Raw genomic sequence first — 12,742 nt, forward strand, 5'->3', positions numbered from 1 at the left:
ATTCTCTCATATATTTATGCTTTGTATATGCATACATAAATACATATCAACTCTCCAGTATCAAATTTAAGCTGATATGATAAACCATTATGAACACAGTAATGAGAGACTATCTGTAAAGAACCTACACACGTAACACTGGGATTACATATCTAATATTTTTTTTGAGGAATGTTGAACTTCATTCAACATATCACCAAAAACAACTAGTTCAAGCCAGACCTCACAGAGAAGAATCTAAATTTCAAGTGATGTGGTAGCAAGGAAGGAAAAGAAAAGAACGACGAATTTAAAGTTTGATTGTGTTACCTTTCTTCTTTCTTCCCCCTCAATTAAATCTACTATTGCTCAAGAATTGGATGAATAATGTGGAAACTTGGTAAATCTAAATAAATAAGTAAAACAATTGAAAACTTCATGCGGTCCAAAGTTAGCAACAAACTACGTAATTCAAGGAAAGTTGAATCGACAGTTTATAAAAGACAAAGAAAGTTGAAGCTGGAAAAATACATGTATAGTGTCAACTGACGAATCATAAACCATGAGAAGAAGTCTGAATGCAATAGAGTCCATGAACTACAAAATTGGTATGCTTAATGAAAGCAGCAATGTTTCAGACAGGTAATTGGGAGTAGTGTACACACATCTGGAACACTTCCTCCGCTACTGCTCTACATAATTGCCAGTCAGAATGCTTATTGGAATACATATTCATATATGTTCCATTTTCAATGAGTTAAAATTTCAATATATTGTAAAATTTCACTGCCAAAAAGAGTTGGGTATAGCATTTCCTGCTGCTGTGTAAAGGCCCCAAATGGCTGCTTCTTTTGACTATTTGCTCTGCTCTGCCTTTTTTTTTTTTGGGTCGGCAACAAAAGAAATATCATTGATGAAAAGAGGACGTTAAAAAAAGTGGAGTACAAGGAGTCTGCTTTGTCTTTTCTTCTTCAACAACTCTAACTCGAGAGAGAGAGAGAGAGAATGGTAATGGCAATCATGATCTCATAGAAGTTGGTATCTCTATTTTTACTGTTTTGACAAAGAATTGTATTGGGTACAAAGGTTTTGAATTTTTCTTCAATTGGAGTTTGGAATTTGGCCAATGTAGCTCCTGCAATGCATGCTTTGGAAAAGCACAAGATTGGAGGAAAATGCCATTTCTTTTTTTTGCTTTCTCTATTCTGAAATATATATATATATATATATATATAACATATCTATGGTGGATTGATGGAGCTTCACTGCTTTGAGCAAAGCTCTTCAGTGGGTCTGGCTAAATGAGGTAGCCGGTTGGCTAAAGTTGAGGGGGTGGTGGTTTATGGTGGCCGGCAGTGGGTAGCTTTACTTTAGAGAGAAAAATGATGAAGAGCGAAAGTGTGCCAAAGAGAGAAAATGAGAATGAAAGGGAAAAAAGATGATGGCTACGGCATTGAATGAGAACCAGAGGAAGAGAGGAGGAGAAGCCGATGGATTATCAGATGAGTCTGTGGTCTCTTTTTGAAATAGGGTAAAATGATAACATTGCGCCCTAAACGCACATGATTGTTTTCTGCTAAAAGATAACAGGTCCAACCAGAAGGACCACATTGAAACTCGTTTAAAGAGTAAGGTTCAATTCGTTGATATATTGAAAGTTGAAACAATGAACTATGGGACAAAGTGAGAGTTTGCTCAAACTAAGGATTCCAAGTGTAATTTATCCACAGAAAAAGAGAACGAACATCGTTTCCATAATAATAATTTCATCTCCATACCTTACATTAAGCAACAAATCTGTAGATTCTTGAGAAAACACAAAGCATACGCAATTAAAAATAATAAAAACAACAACAATAGTATCTACAGTTGAATCACATTGAGAACTAATCTACAAAACAGAAAATTTACTAGTCTATAAAAATATAAATAAGATCATATTTACCAATCCCAACTACAAAGAATTGAGATCAAAATCCTCTTACTGAACTCTGCCAAACCTCGACAGATTGCTGATCCTTCCTCGTCACAAACATTTTGTTCCCTCCAAATCCCAAGCTGGTTATCCTACTTCCTCCCAAATCCTTCACTCTCCCCATTAAGTTCTTTCTGAACACCCTCTCCTCCAACCCATCTCTTCCTTTCCTCGAAGAACCAATCAGAACCTCTGACCACAGCTCCAAATCTCCTCCTCTGCTGCAAAATACTTGATTACCGCGACTTTCGATCTTACACCCAACGCCCTCCTTCTTCCCATTGATCACCTTTCTTGCATCACCAAGACAAACCCAAGAATTCGCATTCCCAATATTCCTCAAATCGGTGAAGAACACCTCCCCTGAATTCACACCAACCTTGAATATTGCTGAAAGATTATCAGAAACCGTGACATCCGCAAAGCAATCAACTTTCTCCTTCAATTCCCAGACTACAGTTCCAGACCTAATATCCCAAAACTTGATGTTTCCCAATACTCCAGAGGGTCCACTGTGAGACCCAGAAGCCATTAACAGATTATGACTTGAAACCCAACTCAATTTTGTTGCTGGAATTGCTGAATCAAGATTTGCACCAAAGATTTCAGAGTGACCAATCTCCGTGACGGGTCGAAAACTATCTTGAAGATCATAAACCATAATCGAATTCGAATTCCTTCGACCCGATTCGAAACTAGTGAAAAGGTATTGTGGGGATGACCCAATTGCCTGAACTGTTGAACTAGACCTAGTAACATTTTCCCAATTCAATGTCTCTCTAACAAAACCCTTATCAAGATCAATCACCTGTAACCCAGAATAGTCCGTGGCACCAGCGGCTGCGATTTTCGACGACAAAGCCAATAGGGAATCAACGGCCGTGAATTGAGTCAAAATTGTTGATTTTTTTCTCAGAGACCAATCAAAAGATGTGATTTTGCTTCCATGAGCTACGTGCAGTGACCCGAATTGTGTGGTGGAGATCGCCGATGGTGAATCACGACCGTTCAGAGGCAAAACCAACGATTTCTCGAGATTGAAAGCTTCGAATTGAGATGGGTTTGAGTGGGAATTGAGAAGGAGGTTTTCGATTCCGTAGAATTGGGCTTCGGAGATTAGGTCTTCGAGATCGAAAGCTTTGGCTTTTGATGGAAGATGACCAGTTCGGAGAAGAGAGAGAAGGATTGAGAAGAATTCAGGGTCTCTGTCAATGAAAGGTATAGCATATTGATGATCAGAAGAATGGGAAATTTTGGAGAAGAGGGATTTGGGGCCAGCTAGGGTTAGCGTTTGTTTGGTGGTTTGAAAGAGCTGACCACCAACATCAATGGAGACAATATTGGAACTTGGGTCTGGCTTGTTTTGATGTAATTCATTCAATGGAGGCCTTGAATCTGCAAAAGGTGGCATTTTTTATGACCCTAACACACAAAACTTCCCCAAATGAGAGGGAGGTGTATACAAGAAAGAAAATCAAGAACCCTTCAATTGGGTACCCAAAAAAGTGAAATTGCCAGAATAAAACAAGACCCAATCAAGCAAGGAAAGCAAGAAAGAATGAGAGACAATACCCTAGAGTTGAAATGAGCATAGGAGGAGGGTGGTGTAGGTGAAGTTGAGAGGAGACAGGAGGAGGTATAGGAAGAAGAGAGGGAGGAGGTGTTGGTTTTGATGGGGAAGGGGGAGAGGTTAGGTGGCAGTTCTAGAAGGTCAAACAGGTGTGTGGTCAAGAAAAGTTGGAGGGTATTTTTTTATTTTTCTCAATTTGAATATTGGGTAGTTTTTTAGCATAGGAAATGTCATTCAAGCAGTCCAACATGGACCAGAAATTTGGTGCATGGTGGGCTGTATTTGTTCTGCCTCATGGGACATCACTTCTGTTACTCGAACATGTTTTTAAAAAATTGAAAATAAAAAACTAATCTCTGTTGCCGTTTTTTTTTGTTTTGTTTTTTTCTTTTGTGGCGTTGAATGAGCATATCCTTTCATGTTTCATCCGTTTGTTTGTTTGTTTATTTATTTATTCTATTTTATTTTTTTTTAGGCTGAGATCCTTCTTTTTATTCAGAGTTAATGTGGATAAGAAATAAAAAGTTATTTGAGAATCATATTAGAGTGATGATAGAAAACATTTACTGTGTTTGGTTTGAGTTTTCTGGATTAAGTTTTTTGAAAATTGACTTTTTTGGTTTTTGTGTTTTTTTATTTTTAGTAAATATTTTTTAAATTTTAAACATTTTTTTTTTACTTTTTTAGATGCACCTTACTTAGATGTATCTAAAAAGTAAAAAATTTATGAAAAAATATTTTAAGAAATTAATAAATACATAAAAATACAAAAAATGTACTGAATTCTTGTATTTTTTTTTATATTTTTGGTATTTAATGAATTTTTAAAAGATTTTTTTACAATTTTTTTACTTTTTAGATGTATTTATGTTAAGTGTGTTTAAAAAGTAAAAAAATTACTTAAAATATTAAAAAAAATCAGTAAAAATAAAAAAATACGAAAAATAAGAGAGTATAATTTTCTGAAAAGTATTTTAAAAAACTAGAAACCAAGCAAGGTATTAGAATTGAAGTTCTAATATCAATCTTAATGATGTGACAATACATAAAAAATAAATAAATAAAATAAAATAAAAATAATGCAACATTACAAGCCAAATTATCAAATTATAAGGTGAGACTCACCTTTAGAGTTTCATCTAAAACTCCTCATCCAGAGGTCGCAAACATTTTTGATCATATTAATCAAACATTTACGAGTTGGTTTTGCTTTTGATAATACATTAATTTGATTCTAAATCTAAAAATAATAAACTCAGTTAGATTGATCTATGCTTAATTAGGAATTCCAAACTTGAATTTTTATATATTTTACGTAAAATCTTATTCTTATTGAGACAACTTCATATGATTGATAAAAAAACAAGTGGATATAAATACCATGACAATGCATTCTTTACGAACAAATAAAAAAAAAGAAAAAGATGAAGAAGAAGAAGAAAAAGAAGAGAGCTTAAAATACTTGCTTTGTATCTAAATTTAAGTTTCTATGGGCTCTATTATGCATATCTTATTCCTTGAACTTAAATAAATTTGTTTTTATTTATGTCCTATTACAATGTTTAAAATTTGTTTATTGTATTCATTTATTGTTGACTTATTTATTTGTTTTTCCTTATCTAAGATTGAAGGTGGGGGTTGTGATTTATAAAAGAATGACTAAAGTCTTCGTTTGATTTTTTTGTTGGGACTTTTTTAACTCAATTTTTTTAGCCTCGTTTGATTTGACTTTTTTAATTTTTGTAAGAAAAAAAAGTGTAGTAATTATAATTTAAATGTGATATTTATCTTATTAACTTATGTAGTCAATTTTATTTTTTTGTACTTTTTTAACCAAAAATTTAAAACCAAATGAAGCTTAACTCATGTTAGTCTGGTGAAATCACAGTTGTTATCTAAACTGACTTGAGTTATATTCGTTTGGAAAGTGGATTGATTTTTTGGCTTTTTTGACTATTTTAGCCTGGGCTAAAAAGTTTAGTTTGGGAAGGGCTTTTTGACCTTTTTAGCTTTTTTTTTAAGAGAAAAGTGTAATGATTATGGAATGGATGTAATGTTTTGTTTTTTGTGATTAAAATAGCCTATGTCATTTTTTGTGGCTAAAATAACTAAAAAAGCTCCAAATCCATCTTTCTAAACGGAGTCTGAGTCGGGTTAGTTTGATTTCAGTGAAAGATTAGTTTAGTCTTAATATTTATTTGAATATTTTATTCATTTATTACCTTTCAATGCATTAAAAAGGGAAAATTAGTCTAGGGTCCCTCTCTCACTTTTCATAAGGGAAGAGATCCATAAAATTATTTTTTAATGTCTAAGGTCCCTAAACATATATCAGAGAAATTTGACTTTTTGTCTCTACTCTACTCTCTCTCTCTCTCTCTCTCTCTCTCTTCTCCTCTCATCCATTGTCTTCCAGATCCAAGGCAACAAGCTCTGCTCCTCCACCCTCCTCTACGACTTCTTCCTCAACACCTTCTCCTCCAACCCCTCCCTCCGCTCTGCCACCGTCGCAGACCTCCGCGCCGCCCGGATCCGCGACTCGGCGAGTCCGATTCCAGCGATCCGAGAGCCACAGCTCTGTTTATGGTATCCTGTTTGGTTGCAGCTGTGGTGCTTTGGTTCACTCCCATCCAAGGGCTATGTGTTCTTTTGGTATTATATGTTTTGAGGCATCCAAGGTTTCGTGATAAGGTCCATTCATCGCCTTTTAACTTCTTCAGAAGGTTGCCTACAAAAGCAAATAACTTGTTGTGAGGTTCTGAGATGTTTTGGTAAAGTAGATTTATATGTTAATGATGAACCTGTTCTTTAGTCTCTTTCTTTTTCTTTCTTTGTTTTTTTTTTTTGTGTCAGTTTTTTTTTTTTTTTTTTTGCGATGATCCTAATGCTAAAATGCTCTTCACATTACTGAAATCCATGGCAATAGTGGCTTTTTTGAGGTGAAGTTTTAGACTTTTGACTGCAAACTTAAGACTCCTACGAATGCTCTATTCAGTGGAAAAAAATTTCGTAGAAAATATTTTTGATATTAAAACTAATGTGATAATGGTAAAAAGCCAGTCATCACAATTTGACATTGCTTCCTCTCCTCAGGGAAATGTGAAAATTTCTCTGATCTGTAACTCTTCTCAGCAATCTGGTTTTCGTATTCTAAGTTTAGATGCAGTTTTGAAATTGGTGGAGGAGAAATATATTATAACATATAGAATTACTGAACCTGGTTTCTCTGTGGTGAAGCTGATGAAAGATGTCTGTGAATCCTTCTTGGCAGAAGGCACCAATTGTACTGATGATGGACAAGTAAGATCCACAAATTTAACATCATCTCTTGCTATATCTAAGAAATTAAATCCAGAGAAAATTGGTCCAGAGAAATTCTAGAAATTTCTCTGGAATTCGGAATTTCTCTCCAGAGAAATTCTGGATTTATCTCCAGAGAAATTTTGAATTTCTCTGACTTCGGAATTTCTCTGACTTTGGAATGTGTTTTAACCAAATTCTCTGACTTCGGAATGAACTGATGTGGGTTTTATAGTTTTTTTTGCATAATGGACCTTACATAGATGGTTTTGTTTCTGTGTAGGAAATTGAGAATGAGAAACTAATGTTAGAACATGTTCATATTTTAGAGAAGAACAGTGGTTTACATATACAGAATAAAAAATTGTCTTAAGAAGCTTCTTATGCAAAAGAATTGGTCTCTGCTACTGCCGTTGAGTTGAAGAATTTGGCTAGTGAAGTCACAAAGCTCTCTCTATAGAATGCAAAACTAGAGAAAGAACTATTGGCTGCTTGAGAATTGACACATTCTTGAGGTGCTGGTTTACAGAAGCAGAAGACACTCCAACCCATCCAGAAAGTGAAGAACAAAATAGAAGCTGAAGAACAAAGCTGAATAACAAAACAGAACTTGCAGAAACTCCTACCCTTTCATCACCAATTCACCGAACTGCAGAAGGTAGATTTGTGGACGCCCAGCACACAGTCCCTCAGATCAGACCATGAAGCAAGCGAGTGAAAAGCATAAATTCGAGAGAGGGCATATCTGAATCAATTTTCTAATTTTCCCTTCCTTTCTCAAATCAAAATTTCTCTGGAAAGTCCAGAGAAATTCAGAATTTCTCTGAATCAAATTTCTCTGTGATGTGAATTTTCTCTGGACTAATTTTCTTTGGACCAATTTTCTCTGGACTAATTTTCTCTGGACCAATTTTCTCTGGATCAACTTGAGGGACCTTAGACATTATGAAAATATTTGATGTCCTTTATGCTATAAAATGTTAATACCAAGGACCTTAAAAAAAAAACCCCCATTAAAAATAACAAACATATCAAATTAATAAATAACCTTAAATTCTAAAAATATAATATCTAATATCCTTAATATATGACATTATTGTCATAAATTTATATTAAACTATGAAACTCTCCTTAGATTTTGTGTATTTTAATAATACTAGTGAGGGGCTGCATGCAAAGCACGCGAGCTGATGTCCATTAAAATGCCCATTAATGAAAGGAGATAATAATATAATTTTGTTAATAAATTTGGTTTTTTGAATGAATGGATGAACCATAGACGGAAAATATGAAATGGAATCAAATGAAAAACATTATGGACTATTAAATGTGACAACCAATGAGGGGCATCTTGCATTCATGTTGTTTATTTGCATATATCTGCAGATATGAAAGCTTGAGAAGGACTTAGCATGTTTTGAGGTCTGCACAAAATGAACATGTGGAAAGTTCAATAGCTTTTGAGATACAAGAAGAACTTTAACTTTGTGATCTATAAAAAAAAATGAGCACACATGCTATTTTTTTTTATTTTGACAATAATAATATTGGATAATTTACTTCCAAAAACAGTAAGATATGTTACGAAAGTAATATTGAGTTGTGTCTAGCACATTGTAGTTCCGAACAGGCAACAACAAAAATATTTTACAAACAAAACTACTTGAGCCACACCTAACCAAAAATATGTCACATTGTAGTAATTTGTTACAAAAATATTATAGTGTAGTGTTCTTTCTAGAGAGATTTTGTAGAGGGTACACTTGTTTCAGCAGAAATATCAAAAGCAGAAGTTGTACCAAAACTTTATTGGATGAGTTTGCGAAGCAAGTTTACCAACTGTTATATATCTAAATAAGCTGTTGATCCAAAAACAAAAAACAAAAAAAAAAATCTCTATATGAGTTAATGCTTTTAAAGTTTTACTTTTAATTGTGCTTGGACATTTTATAGATGAGGTTATTTGCACTTAGTATTCTGAGCAGGGAATGGTTTGAGGGCTTCGTTCAACTTATGTAGTCAGACTACATTTCCACAAAATTTGAATTTTTTTTTTCTTTCTTTTGTGCAAGTCTTTGTTGATAATGTTGATTTTCTCAAGGAATTAGAGTAACTAAATCATCATTATAGCTGTCACACTTTTTAACTAAATTTGTGGAGAGATTCATAACAATTTTGTCTATTGAAATCTCACCTTCTGTCAATGTGTTTCTAATTTAGTGTGAATTTAGTGTTTCATTGATCTAGAGGTTGTAGTTATACAAATGTTAGTATATAAACAAATTACAAGCTAAAAATAGTGAAATGAAATGAATCCTTCCCTGAACAGCTCTGCTCATGGGATTTATACAAGTCCCATGCAACAACTATCCTAGAGTTGTCAAAATTCAATTTAACCATAGTAAATTCTCATAATGGACAAAACCAAAAAAAAAAAACAAATCATCTATTATTCAAATATCTCCCTTGTATGCAAACTTAAAACCACTAATTCTGAGCTTCGTGAGTATTTTTATGATCTCAGCTCTCACACATATTCTCACAAGTCAAGAGTATTCACTTTTTATTTTCAATATTTTTATTTATTTATTTTTTACTGTCATTTGTTTTTCATGTAAATTATTAAATTCAAGAAATCTTATTATTTATTTCAAGATTTTAAGCTAAGCACCTTCCTATCTTTTACTTTTCCGAGGCTCAAAACCTACTTATCTTCCTATCTTTTACTCTCAATCTTTTTTCTCAATAAACTTTATTGGATGAGTTTGCAAAGCAAGTTTACCAACTGTTATATCTCTATATAAGTTGTTGATCCACACAAAAAAATAATAATAATAATAATAATCTCTATATGAGTTAATGCTTCTAAGGTTTAACTTTTAATTGTGCTTGGACATTTTATAGATTAGTATTCTGAGCAGGGAATGGTTTGAGGGCTTTGTTCAGCTTATGTAGTCAGACTACATTTCCACATAATTTGAAAAAAAAATTCTTTCTTTTGTGCAGCAGGTCTTTGTTGATAATGTTGATTTTCTCAAGGAATTAGAGTAACTAAAGCATCATTATAGCTGTCACACTTTTTGACTGAATTCGTGGAGAAATTCATAACAATTTTGTCTATTGAAATCTCATCTTCTGTCAATGATGTTTTCTAATTTAGTGTGAATTTAGTGTTTCATTGATCCAAAAGTTGTAGTTATACTAATGTTAGTATATAAACAAATTATAAGTTAAAAATAGTGAAATGAAATGAATCCTTCCCTGAACAGCTCTGCTCATGGGATTTATACAAGTCCCATGCAACAATTATAGCTGTCACACTTTTTGACTAAATTTGTGGAGAGATTCATAACAATTTTGTTTATTGAAATCTCACCTTCTGTCAATGATGTTTCTAATTTAGTGTGGATTTAGTGTTTCATTGATCCAAAGGTTGTAGTTATACTATGTTAGTATATAAACAAATTATAAGCTAAAAATAGTGAAATGAAATGAATCCTTTCCTAAACAGCTCTGCTCATGGGATTTATACAAGTCCCATGCAACAACTATCCTAGAATTGTCAAAATCCAATTTAACTATAGTAAATGCTCGTAATTGACAAAACCAAAAAAAAAAAAAAAACAAATCGTCTATTATTCAAATATCTTCCTTGTATGCAAACTTAAAAAGGAATGGAATAATCTTACCCAAAATTAAAATTATGATTTTTTGTAAGAAAAAAAAATCAATGAAACCCTCTTTCACCCAAAATCAATACCCACAAAATCAAACAAAGTGGCACAAAATATACACACAGGAAACAATAATAAAAAGAACAAAACCCTAAGAAATTAACAGAATCTGGGCCTTTGCCAGGCATCAACACCAAGATTACAGCCTGCTTGGACCCTGATGGTTGGAAATCGGTAAGGTTCTAAACCACTAATTTTGAGCTTCATGAGTATTATTATGATCTTAGCTCTCACACACATTCTCACAAGTCAAGAGTATTCACTTTTTATTTTCAATATTTTTATTTATTTATTTTTTACTGTCATTTGTTTTCCATGTAAATTATTAAATTCGAGAAATCTTATGATTTATTTCAAGATTTTAAGCTAAGCATCGTCCTATCTTTTACTTTTCTGAGGTTAGAAACCTACTTATGTTCCTATCTTCCTATCTTTTACTCTCAATCTTTTTTCTCAATAAACTTTATTGGATGAGTTTGCAAAGCAAGTTTACCAACTGTTATATCTTCTCTATATAAGTTGTCGATCAAAAAAAAAAAAAAATTCTCTATATGAGTTAATGCTTCTAAGGTTTAACTTTTAATTGTGCTTGGACATTTTATAGATTAGTATTCTGAGTAGGGAAAGGTTTGAGGGCTTTGTTCAGCTTATGTAGTCTGACTACATTTCCACATAATTTGAATTTTTTCTTTCTTTCTTTTCTGCAGGTCTTTGTTGATAATGTTGATTTTCTCAACGAGTTAGAGTAACTAAAGCATCATTATAGCTGTCACACTTTTTGACTGAATTCGTGGAGAGATTCATAACAATTTTGTCTATTGAAATCTTGCCTTTTGTCAATGATGTTTCTAATTTAGTGTGAATTTAGTGTTTCATTGATCCAGAGGTTGTAGTTATACCAATGTTAGTATATAAACAAATTATAAGCTAAACATAGTGAAATGAAATAAATCCTTCCCTGAACCCTCTTTTACCCAAAATCAAACAAAGCGGCACAAAATATACGCACAGGAAACAATAATAAAAGAACAAAACCCAAAGAAATTAACAGAACCGAAGAAAATTAAAACACTTTACAAACCCTAACTGCATCAAAAGGAACCCAAAATCGAAATACATAACATTCTTCATCTATGTCTTTACCTTAATAGAAGCTTCTGTCGTATTCTTCCATCCTTGGGCTCAATTTCCGTTTGATTCGCTGGTGAACACTATGAATACCCACAAAATCAAACAAATCGCCACCATAGAGGAGATGTCATCGGCGGTCGCCAAAGAAGAGAGGAGGGAGGGGATCGGTGAGAGGAGAGAGGAGGAAGGAGATCGGTGAGAGGAGAGAGGAGGTGGTCGAATATTGTGGTCAACGGAGGGAGATCACCGTTGGAAAAAGAAGGGAGGAACCGCTGTAAGCAAACAAATTTTGAAGTCAGTTTTTCATCAATACCCTCGCATCTAAAGGAGCAAAGCTATACAAAACAAGGGCAAAATCGACTATTCAACCATTCAAAAAACACTGTTCATACTTGACTGAAAATACTGTTCACTTTGCATCCATGCCTTATATATATTGCATAGAAATGTAACATACTGGATGAGATTGTCAACATTTGACTTCAAAATGTGAAGGTTTTGTGTTCAAAAGTTGGGTGATTATTCAGTACTGTCGGAGTATGGACACGTGATGCTCCATAAGGTTTTGATTGGTGGAGAGACACAAGGGCCCACGATTTATGTTGGAGATAGGGGGACAATATGGAGCAAACTAATTAGTGATTGGTTTGGAGTATGGACACGTGATACTCCGGAAGTATTGAATAATTTCCCTCAAAAGCCTATAGTTTCTTATGAATCGAAAAAAAAAAAAAAAAAAAAGTCTATAATTTCTAGAATTTAGTTTTATAATTATTAGGAGTAAAGCCTAAATGTCTAGCTAGAGTATGAATGCAAGGTGAAAATTGAGGCTTCATTTGAAATGTAGATTGACTTTTTAAAAGTCATTTTTCAATTTTTTTAATTTATTTTGAGTTAAATTATTTTTTTATATTTTGTACACGTTTTTTTTTTAAAGAAAGTTTAAAAAATTAAAAAGATAAAATGATTCGTTTGATTTTTATGAAAAATAAAATAAAATAATTATAATTTGAATGTGACGTTTTATTTTATTAATTTTTTAAGTATATTTTA

At 33.1% G+C, this 12,742-nt stretch overlaps 1 protein-coding gene across 4 annotated transcripts; it reads right to left on the reverse strand.

The window, feature by feature from the left end:
• Nucleotides 1-1,698: 1,698 nt before the first annotated feature.
• LOC114257374 (BTB/POZ domain-containing protein At5g41330) lies at nt 1,699-12,155 on the reverse strand. 4 transcript variants are annotated; one of them, XR_014344954.1, is made up of 3 exons: nt 12,082-12,155; nt 11,702-11,961; nt 7,031-7,818 (listed from the first exon to the last, which is right to left on the reverse strand). XR_014344954.1 is itself a non-coding variant. In XM_082896125.1 (2 exons), the coding sequence occupies exon 2, from the start codon at nt 3,363-3,365 to the stop codon at nt 1,950-1,952; it is 1,416 nt and encodes a 471-aa protein (XP_082752251.1). In that variant the 5' UTR covers nt 3,366-6,252; nt 11,702-11,999; the 3' UTR covers nt 1,699-1,949. The 4 variants fall into 4 exon arrangements, 2 of the variants coding, with proteins under 2 accessions (XP_082752251.1, XP_082752252.1); XM_082896125.1 differs by lacking the exons at nt 7,031-7,818; nt 12,082-12,155 and adding an exon at nt 1,699-6,252 and having other exon boundaries at nt 11,702-11,999; XM_082896126.1 differs by lacking the exon at nt 12,082-12,155 and having other exon boundaries at nt 1,699-8,248; nt 11,702-11,999.
• Nucleotides 12,156-12,742: the final 587 nt, after the last annotated feature.

Source organism: Camellia sinensis, chromosome 11, assembly GCF_055761805.1.
Source record: "Camellia sinensis isolate YWXY chromosome 11, ASM5576180v1, whole genome shotgun sequence".
Lineage (NCBI taxonomy): Eukaryota > Viridiplantae > Streptophyta > Magnoliopsida > Ericales > Theaceae > Camellia > Camellia sinensis.

Coding starts and splice junctions, on each gene's coding strand:
- LOC114257374 (XM_082896125.1), bottom strand. CDS start 3,365: ATGCCACCTTTTGCAGATTCAAGGCCTCCATTGAATGAATTACATCAA.